The 20,693-nt window shown below is 37.9% G+C and overlaps 1 protein-coding gene across 4 annotated transcripts; it reads right to left on the bottom strand.

Moving 5' to 3' along the window:
• Positions 1-301: 301 nt before the first annotated feature.
• Positions 302-2,010, bottom strand: LOC147492875 (uncharacterized). Of its 4 annotated transcripts, XM_086566944.1 has the most exons (6): positions 1,934-2,010; positions 1,785-1,854; positions 1,266-1,343; positions 1,144-1,194; positions 613-676; positions 302-536 (listed from the first exon to the last, which is right to left on the bottom strand). In XM_086566944.1, exons 3-6 carry the CDS (start codon positions 1,310-1,312, stop codon positions 303-305), a joined length of 396 nt encoding a protein of 131 aa, XP_086423070.1. In that variant the 5' UTR covers positions 1,313-1,343; positions 1,785-1,854; positions 1,934-2,010; the 3' UTR covers position 302. The 4 variants fall into 4 exon arrangements, with proteins under 4 accessions (XP_086423070.1, XP_086423071.1, XP_086423069.1 ...); XM_086566945.1 differs by lacking the exon at positions 1,934-2,010 and having other exon boundaries at positions 1,266-1,395; positions 1,785-1,883; XM_086566943.1 differs by lacking the exon at positions 1,934-2,010 and having other exon boundaries at positions 1,785-1,883.
• Positions 2,011-20,693: the final 18,683 nt, after the last annotated feature.

Below are 20,693 nucleotides of genomic sequence, written 5' to 3'. Positions count from 1 at the left end.
TTACACAGCCTGCCTACATACAACATTTTCATCTTCCCAACAAATTCCAAAATGTACAATAAACTATCAAACATTGCAAAAAAAGATAATAATAATTAAAAAAAAAAAAAAAAAAACTTCCATTAATTTTTTGAGTGCACTAAGAAAACAAACTTCAAATTTCTTTTCATAAATTAAAAAGGTAAGACTCATAAATTAAACCGGAGGGTCCGAACATAGCTAAAACTCGCCCTCATTAAACCGATTTGAAACACCCCATTTTCTGGATGAACTGAATAATATTGAGTCAAACACCGTCAAGTTCATCTTGCGTGTATGTCTCCTTCAGTTCTAAATTTGTTATCTGGATGAGTCAAAGCACAACATGTGGAGTTACTATATAAGAATAAGGCGAAGTCGTTGAGCCAAATAAAGTGTTTGTCAAAACTTTCGAATACCTTATTTTCAAATGATCTAGTTAAACAAGCTTCTATTATTTCCCTCATAAATTTCATTGTATAATACCCACACTCTGTGCCACCTGGTTGATATGGGCCCTAACATATAGACTCACAACATATGTAAACATATATTTTTCAAAGAAAAAGACAATAATGTGTAGGATTTGTTTACCTTGATCTTGTCCCACTTCAGCGGAACTCGTTTCCCATCAACCCTTTGCAATGTGAGGACCGCACTTCACAATAAGATAAATGCAAAACATTTAATTCACAAGGTTTAGAGACAACCAATAGAAACTAAGCTACGTTCTATTAAGCAAAACATGATTCACTCCCACATAGTTTGTACATACAGGTTTTCACCTCACACATGGCTGCCAAGAGGTTTGAGAATAGATGCATTGAAAGAGAATCGAAGAAACTATAAAGATTAAAGCAAAACACCACCAGGTAATAGGGGTAAACAAGTAGGTCCCTCATCAGACGATTTACTCCATCCATAAATTAACATTTTTTTATGGTAAGGATGATCAATGATAATCATCAACTTGACACATTATGAAACAAAAAGGAATAAGGTGGTTCGCAGTATCTTCAAAACCAAATTAATATGAATGGAAAACCAGGAAAAAAAAAATATCAATCATTTACTTCCTAAGTTGCACTGCAATAAAAAAAGTAATATCAGAGAGGGTGTCCTTACCGGAGAGTTGATGTAGCTTGCCCCTTGCCCAAAAGATCCCTGATGAGTGAGCTGTGAAATTCAATTACCCGTATTTACAATAACTCTTTAAATCCCAAAAGACCATTGAAATGTAATAATACCTGGGAACTTTGACCCGATTGAACTCCAGCAACCTCTTTTCTACCATGACCACCCTTCACAGATCCTTTGCTATCACCCTGTCGAAATTGCATTTCCTCAGATAAATTAAATATCGTGTAGAAAATTAAGCTACAATGGACAAGTCACGAGAATGGATCAAGCTACTTTGTAGTGTCCTCTCCATTTTCAAGTAGAGAGAACGGGAGAGAGAGAGAAGGGGGGTGGTTGAGAAATAAGTAAGAAGCTATACTGAAAAAATACTCATGAGATAGATATACAAATATCCAAAGTTATTCAATTCATTTGTTGAAAATAGTCTACCGTGTCTCTATTTCAAACTATTAAGCTTATTAGGTAGCCAACAAGTGTGTCACACTTATACGACCGATATTAACAGCCTATTTCCATAGTTTCCCCATGAGGTTATGTGTTCATTATGTAGACTTCAATTGCAAACCGCTTAAGCATCCATAGTTATAAAATGTAGTTATCATAGCTTAGAGGCATGAAAATTTCACCTTCTCGGCAAGTTTTAAGTTATGTGTTCGCATGTATTCCATCCCAATGTACAAAGTAGGCAAATGGCACCTGGAACAAGAGAATATCAAGATTCAACCTGTAAACAAAACATTATTATGAGATAAGAGAATTTCAATATCTGGCGAACCTTGTCAAACAAGAGAAGTGATAAGCTCGGCAGGGACCGTTTCGGTGCAGGAAAGTTCTTCCGAGCTAAAGCACTTGAAGAGTGTCGAAGAACCACTGAAAGTAGAAAGTACATCTCCAAGAGCGCCATCTCCGCTAACCTAGCATAAAGTGATTATGGATTCATGGAAATCATCTTCTACTGCAGTAATTTCCAAATCGGTTTTTAGGTAGTTCTAAGCCACCGGGGAGACTGCATCTCCAAGTACTCGAGGCATATCCATTTCACCAAGCGAGTAAAGGTGAACTCACATGCAGATATTAAAAAGTTCACACATTGCCTGAAATGGTAAGAGATGGTACCACGGATGAGGAACCAAGAAAGACGAAGAACAGAGCAATTAAAGGCTTCGCATCTAAAGCGTCTCATACGAAAGCGTAACTTCACATGCTTCTAGTTCTAAGCTCGTCGGACTTGAAGGAGGCGATGCTTTTACCCGCCTTCTAAAGCATCGCTGGCACAAAATGTGGCGATATCTTCAAGTTCTCATTGAGTTTGCTAGCACGTTGTCAGCCCAAAAGTGCTTCCGCGTACAAAATAAGACTACGGTTTGATTATTACTCGAAAAGGTGAAAAGAACCAATCAATTGGGTTCCCATCATCAGTCATCGAAGGTGACTCATTCATCTTCAATGCATCCTCCAAATACCGTTAAGTCAACATTAAAAGCGAAGAGGTTGCGCTATTGTTACATCAAGAACTTAATAGTTCTCCTCGAGTTCCACGGGTGCCACGTGTCGTCATGGAGGTAGTATTCCCCGGTTGGCTTCTCCACCGCTACAAACATGCTTATTAAAAGCACATGCAGTTCGGATTAAAAGACCAAATTTTGGTTTCTAAGAGAAAAAGCAAAGAAGGAGCACCGAAGGATGGCTCTCGTAATTCAGCGGGAGTTTATTCATGATGCAAAGAAGATGGATAAGGTGCTTTCTTCCCATGATCGCTGGAGGCAAGATCAAGTCTTTTCATCGATGTTTTACGCTAAGAAGGAAACACTTGGTGGGTCATCCGAAGTGGGACATTCCGCTAAAAAAATGCACCTTCACCTCCCATCGCCACTCTCGGTCAATCCACTGAATCTGGCGATCGAATCAGTCACCCTCGCGTAACTCACCACCAGGACACCTCTCAAGAAGACGATGATAGTTACGAGGAATTCTTCGGTCCAACCACTTTCGCGACTTTGCCGGGCCTACTTGATCGATAATGAGCAAAGGCAGCGGATGACATATGAAGAAGCGTGGTATCTTTTTCTTCCGCGACCGAATAACTTGAGAAAACACAATGGAGAGCGTTATGCATATTCAAGTCATTCACAAGCTGTTCTTGATTGTTTGCGAAACAGAAATGAGTGGGCTCAGCTGGTTGATCGTGGTCCCAAGACGAATGGTGGAAGGAAGAAACACAAGCCTGACTCTGAGTCACCTCTAGTTGAAACAGAGGAGATTGAATATGCCAAGGGGAGAACCACAAAAGAGCTAGAAAGTAAAATTGTCGGGTCGCACAGAGAAGACTTCCCTAAAGGCAAGAGGAAAGCGCGAAAGCGTAGACGATTAGCACTGCAAGGAAGAGGAGTAAGAGAGGCTAGGAAGGGGCGAAAAGTAAATGTTGTTACGGAGGATGATCTGGGGTCATTTTCCCATTCAAGTGACAATGATATCTTCAGTGAGGACAGTCGGGGTGCTAGTACACGTCCGGCAGCAATGAAGCTTCTAGTAGTTCGGATGAAGCGGGATCCATGTAGGTTATGGAATTTAGTTGTTTTCTGTATGTTGTGAGCGGTCTTCTTTAAGTAGCAATTCATGCTAAAAATCAAGGCGACGGACTTTGACTTAGATGCCAGTCCCATCCATTAGGATAAATATTTTGTAAAAAGGTCCATTCTTGAAGTCAGATTTGTTCTGGGGTTTTGTGATACATAGATGAACCTCAACCATCCGGTTTGCCCTTTGCATAGTTTGATCTCGAGTGGGGAAAACTTGGGGAGGACTCAGAATAAAGATAAAGACAGGAGTTGTTGGTCCATAACTCTTGGTAGGATGAGACTTCGGGAGGTGTAACATTAGTGTAAATGTAAATTCTTTCCAGACCATATTTTGTTTGTGAAGCAGAACTAATGTAATCATGGCAGATCATAGAGAAATGATAATCATATTAGTCAATGTGTTAAATTCTCTTCTTCTGAGTAACTAGCAAAATGCAGCTATAAATCGAAGTGTCATCTCTTGAAAAAAAAAAACTTGACAAAAAAAGGTAACTTAATGCCTCATGTTAGACTATTTCCCTCTCTTCCTAATTAAATTCGTTCCTGTATACTCCAAAGCTGCTATCTAATTATAAAACAACCCAAATTTATTATGTAAACAAACCATGTAGCTTTATTACAAAAGAAGAAGACATCATTGATCATACCTAGTATAGCAACCAACAGAATACCACTCACTTGGAACTTTCATCAAACAATAAGTGTGCCACTTTAAAGTTCCCAACTAAAATTTGATGAAAATAAAAAATATGTGTAAAAAGAAATACTTTAAAATGAGTTCAAACCTTGAATTTGGACTGAGGGTTTCCAAGCTTTTCTAGTAAACGATTCATTCTCCCCAAATCAAACCCATCATCTGAATTAGTCCCAACACCTTTTGGCACACCAAATTTCTCGTAATTGTTCAATTTCTGTGAATAATATAAATTTCGGTAACTTGAAAACCCTCGTAAGAAGCATAGTGAAAATCGAACAAATCAAACCATATTGATAAATCTTGCTTCTAAATTTGGAAATGAGAAACCCTTACCTAAATTAAAATACGAACCAAGAAGCTCAAGAGAAAATAACACGAGACGATTTGAGTCAGTTCGTGGATCCTTTTTCATAGGAGTAGAGTGAGGGCTTTTGGCGTAAAATTTCAAAGGCCACGGTAGATAAGATTTTTTTTGCCCAAAACAAAAAATAAAAAAAAAGTTATAAACCACTGTTTGAGCGAAACAGTGGGGTACTCTAGTTTAAAGAACATAAATAATTTAAACCGTGGCATATGGCAAACTAGATCCCATGGTTTTCATGAAACCTTTGCATACATTAATAAACAAATAACAATAGAAACTTCTACCGTGGTATACATATTTTTGTCACTATTTTTGGTAGAATAGTGGTATAAAACTTCTCACCTACCGTGGTAAATGAGTAATTCTGTAGTAGTGTTTGTCTTGACATTTATGTAAGGACCTACTTAAGGACATTATTCCGAGTTTTTAGAAACGGACCTGCTAGTTCATCTCATAGTATTACTCATTGTATATATGTTTATTCGTAGATGATTGATTATTATGCATATATTAGTTTAGGTTTCGACTTGATTATTCTGTATTCATTACTAGTGAGATGTATAGATAATTGAGACATAGATAAGGAAACAATAGTTTTTTTTTGAGTCATTGTAGTATAGATGAAGTTTGTAAGTACCTTCACTGGAAAACTCTCATGAGGCTATAACTCGTCCACTAGGGATTCCTAGTGGTTTAAGGCCTTGTTGCATATGGTCAATTCAATCACACTCGGCGAAACGAGATTAGTTAGAACTCTATTTTTGGTCACTTATGCTAATTTCTTATCTTTGCTTGAGGACAAGCAAAATGCTGTTTTGGGTTGGTTTGATAAGAGCCAAAACTGTAGTTTTAACCCCTTCACAATAATACTTTTAGACCAATTATGCGAGTAATAAATAAGAGTTAATGCTAATTACGTGCTTTTATGTATTTCAGGCATTGAAGTCAATTATGTGCATAAATGTGCCACTTTGGCGATAGAAAGGAGCAAAGGGTTGGTTGCTAAGAAGTTTTGGGATTAAAGGCCAAGATGGGGAGAAACAGCACACATAAGTGAGCAGAACTTCCGAAGATCGTATCTCTAAACTCAGGCCTCGGAATTGGGCGTACCTTATGTCAAAACAACCGACTCAGAAAGAGCTTTCCAATGGTCCAAACGTTAACCCAATCAAAGGAGCAAAAGTGGACGAAAAGCCTATTGAAGTCAAATCCAGCTGAAAAGGGCCCTGGACTTGGAAAATTGGGATTTAGGCTCAATTTTCCGGCCCAAAACATGGACCCTCAGCTCATGCACGAAAATGTGGGTTTGGTCTCCTCCATTTCCACACACAAGACTGAGCTCTTAAGGAGGAATTAGCTTAGATTAGGGTAGCCATTAGAGTAGCCAAAAACCTTAGTTATAGATCTAGTTTTGAGAATTTTAATTAGTTTATTAATTAGTTTTCATTCCTTATTTTAATTTAGATTATTGAATGATTGTTATTATTCATTGGATTAAATAAAATAGTTAGTCTTGATAATTTCGATTTTGCACTACTACAGAAAAGCTCATATACCACTATTATTTACAGTGGTAAAAAGCCTTTAGCCACTATTTTCATACCGTGGTAACAACCACCGTGACAAATACTTCTAGCAAAACCGTGGGAAAAAATACCTCTTATATACCACGATTTTGACTAAAACCGTGGTATTAGTATTTCCAAACCGTGGTTAATAGTTTGAACAGTATAACTGTTTATACCTCAGTTCTTACCAAACCGTGGTTTATAGTCATTTAAAAAAAAAAAAAAAAAAAAAAAAAAAAAAAAAAAAAAAAACCGTAATTATTTGATTCTAATCATATTCATTGAACCTGCAACCTGCCCATTTTCACCATATATATATCCACACTGGATTTAAAAACACATTGCTCAAAGAAACAATTCGTAGTTCAACATGAACAAAAGAAATAAATTTAGACATCAAACACAAAAACATTGAATTGCTAAAAGAGTTTTGAACTTTTTCGAGTCATCAATAATGACATAAACATCCAAATTTAATTGTTCTATCAAAATAATAATAACCTAACTTGTTCCATCAATCAAAAGAGAACTCTATTTGTTCCATCTAAAATATCAAAAAAATGGTGAGACCAAACACCAAACCTTAACTGGAATGGGTCAAAACCTAGCTAACGCTTGGCTCGAACGCTCCATTATGCTTGGATGAATCTAAGAATTTCAAGTCAAACAACATCAAATTCCTCTTGTGTGTATGTATCTTTGAGGGATAGATTTGTTATCTGCACGATCAAAGATCATAGAGTAATATAATAACTAAATAATGAAGAGTAACACAAAATAGAGAATGCTGGTGTATGATGACATATACCTTATTTTCAAAAGAATTATCTAAACAAACTTCCATTATTTCTTTCATAAACTTCATTAATACCCACACTCTTTACTACCAGGTTGGTACGGGCCCTAAGTACAAACATGGAAAATATTCATAAACATATATATATTTTTCCAAACACACAGTATGTATGCATAAGAATTTGTTTAGTACCATAATCCTCTCCTACTTCACTGGACCTTTACTTCCTTTCCCTTCTAGTCTTTCTATTTTCATGACCGCACTTCAAAATAAGATCAATGTAAAACCTAATTAGCAAGTAAAAGATAAGCACTTAATGATCTAATTATTTCATATACATACACACTCATGACAAACCTGTTAAAATAGATATCTATATCATTAGCTAGATGGTAGACTATGTATCGAATCCAACCAATTAATAGTCATTCGCGATAAATTAATGACAATCAAAACCCAATGTCCACTACAAAAAATCAGGCATGTATAGTTGAAAAATAAAAGACATTAAAACTACAGTATACATTCCAATGAATATGACAAAACATGGTAGTAATAAAAACATCAGACAATATCCTTACCTTGAATTTTGTAAAGGGTAAGAATAATTTTCTTTCCACTTGTATTCTGCAAGTTTTCTATAATAATTTGAGTTTGCTCATGCCCTTTTTTTTGCTAAAAGGTAATTGATTAAATAAATAAAATGAAAGGTTACAAGAAAAAAGAATATGAAGAGTAAAAGTTGTCTAGTGTGAGTAACATCATATGTGTACCCACCTATTACATCCCAAAATTAAGTAGTGAAACGAAAGTAGGTAGTAAAATGGTTCTCCAGGTTTCTCTCGCCAAACGAAAGTAAGTATTGAAAAGCCATTACCCACTACCCATCCATGAAGTTCGGTCATTTCCTTTAGGGCCCAACTGATCCCCAAAACTGCCGAGGTCTTGTAATCACCTATGTGCGACCCCGATTTGTGTATTTTCCTCTCATAAACTTCGACCAATCATTCTCTTCAGTGAGAAGTCCCCAAGCTTGTTTCATGAGCATTGGGAGACAACATCACGACAACTCACAAATGTTTCATAAAGAATCTTAGAGAAAGAAAAGACACAATCATAATTACTAAAACTAAAGATGAATATCTAAAATTTATAATAACACCAACAATAAAATTTTGTTGATCTTCTAACCTCATTAAGGTGGTTCCCACAATTAAGGCATGGACGTCTCAGCACATTTTATAAAATACTCAACCCCTCCTCGTATTCATCAGATAGTCCATCCATAAACATCTAAGTCTTATCCATACCCAATGTCAGAAATTTAGTACGCGACTACTACATACACAAGAAAAAACAAAAGGTCGATAAGCAAGATAAAATCACGCAATTAATAAATTTGGGCTCAATTGGGTGGTTAAAGAAAATACAAACAATAGTATAACCTTGTACTAATCAAACTACATGCGCAAAAAGTGTAAGATAAAGGCTATAAAATTCAGAGTTGATTCTACAAGTTCCAAGTATAGTATTCAGAAAAGTTCAGTGCATATGCCATTCTACCTAGTGATATAAGAAACTCCTAGCAATCATAATATTCAGTACCCTAACTTTGCATTGAAAATTAGCATATGACTAAACATTGAAAATTCAAAAGTTGTAGCTTTCATTGCCAAATGAATTTGGCACTAAAATCACATTTAGAGATTTTAATTAGAAACCTATTTCTCATTTTGTCATATGGAAGGATGCAGCAGTCAGAGTGTCATTAGAAGTGTACAGTTTCAAATATTCAGTGGTATTATATGAAATCTCAAACTCATCTTCCTAGTTAATTAGAGCCACGACTAAATCGATCAATGAGATAACCAATATGGTGTAACTAACAATGGCTATTGGTAATCAGACGCTAGCACTATGTATGTATTGTAATTACCTTACAAAATTATTTTTTCTTAATTCTTGATAAAATATGTGTGCATATCCTTGTGACCGGCCCCTTGTGATAAGAATCAACATGTGAGCTTTGAGCTTTAAGTGCATAAGGTTGATCAAGAAGATGATTGTCAAGTTTTCAGATGTTTTGTTTTTAGAACTAATTAAATCTGTAATATAATTCAGGAACAACCAGATGTTTAGAACCTAGTGATAAGAGCCCAAAACTGTAGTTTTAACCCTGTAACAGACATACTTTTAGACCAATTATGTGAGTAATAATTAAGAGTTAACACTGATTACGTGTTTTTATGCATTTCAGGCTTCAAAGTCCATTATGTGCAGAAATGTGCCACTTTAGCGAGATAAAGGAGCAAAGGTCAGTTATTAAGGAGTTCCATGATTAAAGGCCAAGATTCAAGAAGACAAAGCCTTTCTAAAGCCCCCGTCAAAAGCTGAAAAGTCGACGCCGGGCGAAACAAAGACACAAAGTCGTGAGAACTTCGAAGGCCATATCTTTGGACTCAGACCTCGGAATGGGGCCTATCTTATGTCAAAACGACCGGCTCGGAAAGAGCTTTCCAATGGTCTAAGCCGTGATCTAATCAGAGGAGCAAAAGTGGACGAAAAGTCTGTTGAAGCCAACTGCAGCTGAAGAGGCCTTTTTGGACTGAAAGAATTGGGTTTTGGGCCTGATTCTCTTGCCCAAAACATGGCTCCAAGCCCATGCACGATTTTTGGATCTGAAAGTATAAAAACAAAAGCTTAGCTCTTAGTTAATGGTAGATAGTTAATGGTAGATAGTTAGACCTAGAAATAGATTAGATTAGTAGCCTCCATTAATGAATTCTAGATCTAGTTTTTCATGTAGATTAATTAAGTTTAGTTCCATTTCAATTATGGTATTAGATTAAACCTTTGAATCTTGTTCTTCATTTTGATTAGATCAATAAAGTAGTATTTTTATCAATTTCGATTTTTGTCATTTCCATTTCTAGATCTAATTTCAATTCCTGTCTTTATTTCATTTTAGTCATTAAATTAGGTTTCATTATTGTTTAATTAAGTAAATTTCAATTCTTTATATCATGTTTAGTTTAAATGTAATCGAAAATAATTGCGTAATGATTCTCGGCTAAACCTCCATTAGAGGGGGTTGAGAAGCCTTGATGAAAGCTTGATTCCGACTATCGTAGAATCGTCATAATTTCCTTTCCACTCTAGAAACGATTAGTTCACCATGAGAATGGGTTTAATCGTTCACATGCTAGTTATGAATTGGTAGGAATGCCATGTGTAATTAGGGATTAGGAAGAACCAATTGTTCTGCGAAGCAGTTCAATTTGGATTACGACGATTCGTCGTTAATAGGATTAAGTCGAGTTAAGGTGGAATCAATCCCCCTCTAACTCCTTATCATAGAATCAACGTAGCATTCCCTTAGTTATTTTAATAACCGACTAGTTGCATCTTGTGGGTAGTTGCATCGTAGTCTAGTTTCCTTTTCGTAAATCTCTCATTAGACCTTAAGTAGAGTAATTACACGCGATAACAAGCATGCGGAAGGACTAGGAGTGGAACGAATCACTCTACTCCACTATATCTCATAGGATTGAGAGTAGAATTCTTTGATAAATTAGGCACGTAATAGTTTTAGTTTACTTACGTTTTGAGTTCAACGTTCATTTCGTAGGTAGACTATTCAATTTCATTTTTATCATAATGGCGCCGCTGCCATCTTAGTTTCACTTTCGCATTGTTTTTGTAGTGTTAGTACTTTTCTTAAAGTCCCATTTCACCCACCCACCCGTGTTTGATTCATACTGTGGTTATCCGTTTCAACGTTGGAAAATTCCGGGAAAAATACACCGAAAGCGCATCCGCCTAGTAAGCGCACTGCTCTATAGCTTGAACAAGAGCGACCACCCCCATGTGGGGCGCGACCACCCTAAAACACTGTAATTTGAAAATTACCCGGAGCGCGACCGACCACTATCGCGCGCACCACCACTTTGTTAATTTTTTCGGATTTCGACAATTTTGATTCGAACATTGTTTTTTTTTCAATTTTTTCAGTGTTCTAACTTGTTATATACACTGAACTCGCGTAAACAAGACGCTATTCATAAGCGAAGCAATGACGCAATCAGGTATTCCTTTCTTCCACACCTTGCATCTCCTGTTAGAGGTTTATACTAGTATATCAAAATTGTTTGGAGTGTTGATGTGTTTAGCTAAGTTTGGTTTTAGCCTTGTATGAGATTAAGGTCTGGCCGAACAAAAATACAGAACGTAATTACACAACAACGTCAACAAACAAGTCTATCTAGTAAACAACCCACTACACCTCTAGCTACTATTTCACACACATCACCTGACACAATGCCCGACGAAGAAGAGACTCCTCTCTCTGACTTCTACAAAGCCTTGAGCGATAGCCCCAAATCTTGCATCGTTCTAGCAGACCCAGTGGGGGATTTCTGAATCCCCCAAATATTTTAATTTGTTACCCGCTTTTCATGGATTAGACCATGAAAAACCTTATCAGCTACATCGTGGGATTGAACAAGTCCTAACAACATTCCACCATCCTACGGTTGGTGCGGAACAAATTAAACTCGGGGTATTCCTTTTCACCTTAGCCGATAAAGCGGCGTCTTGGTTAACTGCCCAAACGCCTAATTCGTGGACTCGTGGGCTAAACTTGTTCACCGTTTATGGAACATTTTTACCCACCCCTAAAGACGGATGAGATGCTTTCCAAGATTCATTTCTTTCAACAAAATCCTCATGAATCATTTTCGAGAGACTTGAATCGTTTCACCGATCTCCTTATAGAGTGTCCACATCATAATTTAGCAAAAGACACGTTAGTTAGTTGCCTTTTTCAAAGGACTTCTACACCACCATAAAGAAGTCCTAGACATAATGAATAGGGGTAGTTTCTTAAGTAAAGGAGCCTCAGAGGCATATAAATTTTTGGAAGATCGGACTAAGTGTAATAATAATTGGGGGGGTAGTGACGATTACTCCCGCTCGCTAGTTCTTCTTCAACAGCTTAAGGCTACCAAGATGTTTGAGGTTAAATCAGATCCCGAGCTTAAAACTCTAATTGAATCCTTCACAAAAAGTTAGAGGCCATTTCTCAGACAACAAAAGCCAATCCCCGGCCATGAATGTAAATTCAAATCCATGTAGTTTCTGTTGGAGCCCCGAGCATCCCGACTCCATCGTCCTATAGCCTATGAATAGGCTTGTTCTATTAATAGTGAACCTAACGCCCCTTGGAGACAAAATCCCAACTTCGGTTGGAGAAATAACCAACACGTCACACCTCAAGGGTACAATAATCAATATGTTAGGCCTACGCACAGCTTTAACCAAGCCCCACTACGACAAGGATAGGGTCAGGGGAATTTTAATAATTATAACAACCAAGTGCAACCTCGACAAGGTCAAGCACAAAGTCAAGGTAGTTATAATAATTATAATGCAAATAGAGGTATCGTTCCGGTAAATAATAACTATCAAAATCCACCCATAAATAATTCACGTGAAATAGTTCCAGTCACACCACCCGTGACTACTACACCCACACAACCGGATCGTCTTGACACCTTCATACAAGTGAGCCAAAAACTTTTTCAAACCATGGCTCAATCTAACCAACAGCTTCTACAATCCGTTAATAATTTAACCCAACAGTTGGCTCAAAATAAAGCCCAACCCAAAGGTGTGTTTCCAAGTCACGAAATACCTAATCCTAAAACAACAAAAATACAGCCTTTGAGGTAACCGATAATACTAGTAAGGAACATGAAAATGTAGGTGAGCTAAAGGCCATCACCACTCTCTCGGATTAGAGTGGTTGATAACAAAGTAAATATGCCTATAGTTACCCCACCAAGAGCCCCCTACACCTGCTATATTACTAGATACCAAAATAGAAACCTAAGAGCCTACCACTTTGTAGGTACCGCCCATAAACACAACCTAAGAAACAGAAGCCACGGTTAAACATCCGTAATACCATTGCTAAATATAAAACGAAACCGCCGTTTCCACAAAAATTAGCCGTGTTAACTAGGGATACAAATTATGAGGAGATTAGGGATGTTTTCAAGAATCTAACTATAAACCTTCCCTTCCTCGAAGCTATAAAAAGCTACCACACCATGCTAAGTTTCTTAAGGAATTGTGTACTACTAGGGCGTAAGACCAATATACCAAAAGACGCTTTTTAACGAACAATTCCCAACTCTATCCTGAACATAATGGAATTGTTAAGTACAAGGACCCTAGTCATCCCAATCGCACAATGCACCTTAGGAGATTCTTATATGACGACCACGTTATTAGACACGGGGCCTAGTGTTAACTTACTCCCCGCTTTTATTTGTATAGACAAATAGGTCTAGGCGAGATGCAACCCACTAAAATGACGCGTTGCAATTAGCTGATCGGTCTATTAAGTATCCTAAGGGTGTCGCCGAAAATGTTCTAGTAAAAATTCAGAATTTTTACTATCCGGGTGATTTTGTCATCCTCGACCGCGAAGTCGATTACGACTCTGTCCCATCATCTTAGAATCCCTTTTCTCGGCAACCGCCAATGCGCTCATTAATTGCGCGATGGTTCAATGTCCATGTCTTTTGGCCATCTTGTTGTTAAAGTCAATGTTTTTAAAACAAAGACCGCGGTTACCCGATTCGTCTATGGATGGAGAGGTTAGCATGATCGAGAACTTTGCTCGAGATTATTTCAACAACACGTTCCCTGATAATCGTATGCCCAAATTTCTTTCCTTTGGAAGATCAAACTCCAACATTTCCATCCCTACACTACTAGTCAATACACATATTACGGATGAGGAGGAGATAGATGACTTTCTCAGAGATATAGAGGACTATCAGAGTAACGTGGATATGACCAATCTAGATGAGCAATTCGATGAGTTTCTTAGAGCATGTGATGATTCACCCTATCAAGAATTACTTTGCACAACAACCACCTCGACTCCCCTCCTTCCACCCTTTGAAAGGAATCTCGAGTTTGCACTCGATCCTTTTGTTTCTCATGTGCTCCATAATTTTTTAAATCCACCTAGTAAACAAATACTTCAGAAGGACAACCCATTGGACACCTTCATTTTCAGACTTGAGACAGTCCCTACACACACAATGAATGAGTTTTGTGCTAAAACCACATCCTCATTGTTTACAAAATGTCTTTTCTACAACTTATCCATATCCACCATATTCTCCACAACCATTCACTTTACCACACTTATTTACTAGAACACCCACTCATTCAAAAATGAAAAAGAAGGTGCACGCTAGGTTACGTAATAGGGTTATCCGACTTCGCTTTCATTTCACTAGGGGTGCGTCATAGGAAATCTTGGTGCTTGATTGTGTTTGGATATGTTTTCTGTGATATTTATTTATGGAATGATCCACAATTATTTCGGTTGTTGATATATGATAAACTGCATGTTCATACATATATTTAGATAAAGTCTCGAGTATCTGACAATAAATGACTCAACTTTTGTGTTTGGTGCATTTCCTTTCATTTCTATATATTGGTGAGTGCACCATTAAGGTAACCGAGCCCTCCCTATGGAGTGTGTGGCTGTAAGTACCGGATCCTAAGTCCACGTTTAAACATAATTCACGTTTTCCACTCTTGCATGTTTTCTCGGATTTTTTAGTCATGTTTCTCTATGGGGTGAATTATGTCTTTCTTGTTTATTGTTTTTCTTTTAAAATTAAAAAAAAAAAAAAAAATATATATATATATATATATATATATATATATATATATATATATATATATATATATATATATAAAAAGAATAAACATAGTAATATAGGAAGTCTCGAATCGACTTTAAAAGACCTTATCGCTAAAAAACAAATTTTCTAAGCTCCGTTGTAAAAATTTGTTTGGGGGTGGATGTTAAATGTTTCCGATCCTAGAATGTTTATGTCCCATTACAGTTGCTTAGGCCGTTTAATTGTATTACAATTCGGGTTGACATAATCCATGATTTTAGAGTTCAATTGTTCGCATAACGTACGTCATGCACGCACTTCGAAACATTTTCCACTATCTTATATGTCATCCACGGTCGGAATAGAGTGTTTTACAGATCATTAGATTGGAAATTCTCTCTTGATCATTTCCATATCTCATTCACAAAAATCGGACCGGTAACGAAGCGGAAATTTTGATTTGGGCTTGGGCCCAACCCGCGCCCACCGACAGCGCGACCGCGCCCTTACCTTAGCCAATAGTCGCGATCTTCTTCTCCATCCGCCATTAACGCCCAAAAGCTCAAACAAACCTAAAAATAAAAAAAATAAAAAATAAATAAATAAAAAAAAAAAAGAAAAAAAGAAAACCTAAATTAACCCAAGCCCACAATCCAAAACCAACCCAAATCTAATCCAACCGCACCGCCCCACAACCTCCACCGATTTACATAACCAAAAAACCACCAAAATATCAAATTTTGGTGCTGCCGCGCCACCACTCCACCACCACCACTGTTGTTTCAACCGGTCGATTAAAATCCCACCACCACATCACATTTAAACCCCCACAATGGCTCAACAACGCCGAATTTTGCCGGAGCAAGCTTTTACCGGCGACCACTTCCGCCGTTTTACGGTGACGAGATAATCAGTCGAGACTGGAATAGCTTGTGGTACTCGACCGAAGCCTATTACCACGAGGACTTAGTACGACGGTTCTACAATACGAGGGAGTTAGAAGGGACTAGGATTTTTGTTGTTGTGGCGAAGAGGCGGAAGGAAGTGACGACTGGGTTGTTGGCTGAGATTCTAGGCATCCCACCTAGAATCCATCTGGATGTCACCCTGCAGGAGTCCCAACATAATGGGGTAGAGCCATTGATGCACGAGACAGTTATTGGAGGCGATTACAATGCGAGATCGCATTGTGTTCGACAAAAGTCTCTTAGGACCAACCACCGGCCGCAGCTTCGATGGATTGGTCGGAACGTCCTGGGGAAGTAGAAGGTCAGCGACATCGGCCTAAACTGCCTCCATATCTTATGGATACTCCAGGAGCGTAAGTTCGAGATATCTTAGAGTTTCTGCTTAGCATGATTAGGGGAGTAGGGAAGTCTGTTGCCCTCTCCCCGTGTTGATAACCAAGATCATGTTAAAGTTGAGAGCAGCTCAGGCGACTGATAGGACGTATATCACCATACACCGTAACCCGCGCATCTATAGGGAGTGTGTCCAAGGAGTTTGGAGGTTGGCTGAGGATAGAGAAGAAGAAGAAGAGGCTGGTGGAGAGGAGAATGCCGAGGAGGATGGGGGAAACGAGAATGCCTCGGAGGATGAGGAGGATGTGACTTGTTTTGATGCGGATGCCTTGGAGAGGTGTTGGTCAGACGCAGAACGCATGGCTGTGATTCATCGTGGCATGCGTTCACTCAACACTATCTGCGAAGACCTCCGGACTCGACAGGCAACGATTCATCATAACTTCGAGATCCGTATACATAGAGAGGATGAGAGGTGGGAACAGATGAGGGCCGAGCTAGAAGCTCAGCGCCAGTTCCGGGCTGACATGCTTGCACGATTCCCACCTCACGGGGACTCTCTTTCTGAGGACACACCATCGAGGCACGAGCGTCGTCGCCGAAGGACGAATGGTGCTGGCCCATCAGGAGCTCAAGAGCAATCTCCGGACCATGTGCCCTCCGCTACCAGTTCCGGAGTAGTTAGGGATAGCATCGTTTGATGTTTTTATGTTTATTTGTAGTTTCATTATTGTTATTTATTTTAATGTAAGTTTTATTTCCGTAGTTTGAATTTTGTAGTGAAATGTACTCCGAATGAAAATTTTAATATAATGCGGTTATTTTATTATTATCGTGGTTGTCTCATATTGATCCCACCTTCCCAAATTGTTTGGGGTGGTTTTATCAATTCCAAATTATTTTTATATAACCCTCGTGTTAGAATTTATTCTGAGTCAAGGTGAAAATATGGCCGTTTAGGCATATCCGTGAATAAGTATAAGGGTAGGATGAAATCTAGATTAAATAGGTAGATTCTATCATAAATTCAACCTAAAAAGATACTAGGTTTGAATTAGAATCAAGAAAATGAGTTGTTTCCGCTTGGGTTTGGGAATTTTAGAATTTCCTAAACTAGCCAGAAATACTTTTGGCAACTTCCCGATCCGTTTTAGCAACTTAAAACCTATATAAACTTCATACATTCTACACTCACAACTCACACTACACCTAAACTCCATCACTCACCTTTTACTCCCACGATTCCCACGCTTTTCATTTCCGAAGTTTCAAACTTCAAGAACTCCGAAAGACTCAAGCGCTTCGCACTGTATATTTTTTCTGAATTTTTGTCGAGCCGCTCGCTTCAAGCTGAGTGCCGACCACGCAAAACACTGGAAATTCAAATACTCGGCGCGCTTTTCTATCGAGCGCACTCACCCGGATTTCCGTGGACCAGAAAATTTCCGCCATTGCGAGTAGTATCCGGATCATTTGCAGCTATTCCAGAGCGTAATTTTGAGATGACATCTCCAACATTGATACCGAACAGTCTTTCAAGAATTGTTCCAAAGCACTACTTATGGTGCTTGGTTTCGCAGTCAATTATCACATACGCTAATTGGGAGCCGCTTATGGTAAGACCTAATGCACTTTATTCTCCAGCACTAGCATCCTATTTTTACGATAACTGCATTTTCTTTGAAAGACCAGATGGAGAACAAGTGTTCTCCATCAACATTGATAATGAACCAAAGGAAATTACCAGGTTCTTGCTAGCATTTGTCCTTGGACTTGCTATGCCCGCTGAAATACAAGACCCATGGTGTTATTGGGTAGATAATATGTATGTCTACACTTACAAGTTCTTGCATGAGTCATACGGCACAGGCATTTTCCGTATCGAGGACCAAGGGGACTATAACGTCGCTTTTGGTAGCTTGTCCATGAACATAGGAACTGTTATGTTTTGGATCATGCTAAACATTTTAGGGGAATGGCGTTTTCTTCTGTGAATGATGCCACTTGCAGTGTTTTCCTTGCTTTAGCCACGGGACGTATGTGTCATGACCTTCCCCGAACCTTGATGTCTAGTTTAGCTCGATCCCATAGCATGAGGCATAAGTACCTTCTTATGCCCGTTCTAGTTTCCCGTATTATGCTATGTTTCTTTCCTGTTTTTTGTACACGCTTCACGGATTGGATTACGGTCGACACTGTCCGACCCACCAATAGTATCATTCGATCTTTCCGTGCAATGACTTGGCAAGAGTGGAGGTTACAACCTCATCAGGTTGCACCCTACACCCCGTCAGACCAAGTAGCTCTTAATAGGTTAGCAATAATAGATGATAAATGGCGGGAAGCCTGGCAAATTATCATGGCATGGCAGGACGCAAAGGAACCTCACTTCTTTATGGAAGAAGAGGATGAGGAAGATGATGAGTAATGCGGGAGATAAGGTAAGTTTTCATTCTAGTTAGTGTCTGCTTATGTCCCAAGCAATTTCATTCTTGTTAACCCCATAATGGGTAGAACTCAGATAGAGTTATTCGTCGGTTTTATTACCTATATTAGTACGTTCTAACTTTATTTTGTAGATATCCCTGAATTTCACGCGTTTCAATAGTATTTTTCCTACCCTCTTTATTTAAATGCTTTGAGGACAACGCATGCTTCTTGTTTGGGGGGGCATAGAAACACGTGTAATTAAGGCATCTGTTAGGATATAGATAGAGTTAATATGCATTTGTTTTCTAGTTAAAATTTTAAAAAATTCAAAAATATAAATAAATAAGTTCATGCTATACACTTAGGAATAGTGGTATTGTTTTCCTTCTCTATGCTCTTAACAATCTAGAAGTCTCACGTAGCTTTTGCATTAGAATAATTGTTAGAAACTTAGGTTAATATGTAGGTAATAATCTTTGCATCTATCTATAAATATATTACATGAGTATCTATGATTGTTAGCAATGAAGTTTCTCAAATCTAGGCTAGAGTACTTATTCTACAAATCCTGTGAGAATATAGCCTAAAGCCTTATATGAGCGAAACATTTGATAAATGACACAAGGGAGAAGTAAAATCCGGATAAAGAAATCACACGTCCACTTGCTTGATCACTATGCCATATCCTAAGCGAGAATTTAGGCCCTCTTTGGATCGATATAGCCAAAAATTCAAACCTATGAATTATTTCCCGCTAGTCGCCCCTCTGAGCCTTTCTTTAGCCTTTCATAAACTACAATCCCTTTACCCTGTTACAAAATAAAAAAAATATATATAATATTCAACCTACCCAACTTAAGATAAGTCTGAGAATATAATGAGGAAGAAAGAAGAAGAGAAAAACCTGTGTAAACAAAAGTTAGTTAATTGCTTCAGAAAATAAAGAAAAGAAGTTTCCATCCAAAGAAAAGAAAAATAAAAATAGAAATAAAATAAAAACTCCAAAAAAAAAGAATAAAAGGGAGTTAAAAGCCAAAGTAAAGAAAAAGGAAAAAATATGGCTAAGGATGGAAACAAAGTATAGAAGCAAAAGAAAATAACAAGGTTTTCTCTAAGTTACATAATATGAAGACTCTATTATCTCATACTTGTCCTTTTGAATATCCATTTCCTTCCTTCTTAAACCATCTCCTAATCCCATGAACACCTAATAAAGACCTCTAGCTCAATTAGGAATAGGTTAGTGTGATAGTAAGTGGCGATGTGTTTGATCGACTCCGGCTTCCTTGTTGTCATTGAGATTGTAAGGTAAAGTGTGCCCACTACGCACTAGAGTAGCGAAACTTGAGTGGAAAAATCAGAGTGTTATATCTTGACTATTATGGTGAGAACCTACTTAAGGACGCTATTCCGAGTTTCAGAAACGGACCTACTATTGCATTTCATAGTATTACTTATTGTATATATGTTTATTGTAGATGATTGATTATTATGCATATATTAGCTTAGGTTTCGACTTGATTACTCTATATGCATTGCTAATTAGAGGTATAGATAATTTGGAGCATGAATAAGGAAACAATAGTTTTATTTCTTAGTCGTTGTAGTATAGATGAAGTTTGTGAGTACCTTCATCGAAAACTCTCACGAGGTTATAACTTCGTCCCACTAGGGAATTCCTAGTGGTTTAAGGCTTTGTTGCATATGGTCAATGCAATCGCACTCAAATAAACGAGTAGTTAGAACTCCATTTTTGGTCACTTATTCTACTTTTCTCATCTTTGCTTGAGGACAAGCAAAATGCTGTTTGGGGTGGGTTTGATAAGAGCCCAAAACTGTAGTCTTAACCCCAATAATAGACATGCTTTTAGACCAATTATGTGAGTAATAATTAAGAGTTAACACCGACACGTTTTTATGCATTTCAGCTTCAAAGTCCATTATGTGCAAAAATGTGCCACTTTAGCGAGATAAAGGGAGCAAAGGTCGGTTACCAAGGAGTTCCGTGATTAAAGGCCAAGATTTAAGAAGACAAAGCCTTTCTAAATCCCGGTCAAAAGCTGAAAAGTCGACGCCTTGTGAAAACAA

Source organism: Coptis chinensis, chromosome 6 (genome assembly GCF_015680905.1).
Source record: "Coptis chinensis isolate HL-2020 chromosome 6, ASM1568090v1, whole genome shotgun sequence".
Classification (NCBI taxonomy): domain Eukaryota; kingdom Viridiplantae; phylum Streptophyta; class Magnoliopsida; order Ranunculales; family Ranunculaceae; genus Coptis; species Coptis chinensis.
Note: the sequence above shows the minus strand (reverse complement) of the source record. Positions and strands in the feature narration are given on the sequence as shown.

What these genes read in the sequence shown, in the direction of transcription:
- LOC147492875 (XM_086566944.1), bottom strand. Translation starts at nt 1,312, where the DNA reads ATGGTAGAAAAGAGGTTGCTGGAGTTCAATCGGGTCAAAGTTCCCAG. An exon ending in AATCGGGTCAAAGTTCCCAG is followed by an intron (nt 1,195 to 1,265) that starts GTATTATTACAT and finishes TGAATTTCACAG; the next exon opens with CTCACTCATCAGGGATCTTT. An exon ending in TGAAGTGGGACAAGATCAAG is followed by an intron (nt 537 to 612) that starts GTAAACAAATCC and finishes TCTATATGTTAG; the next exon opens with GGCCCATATCAACCAGGTGG.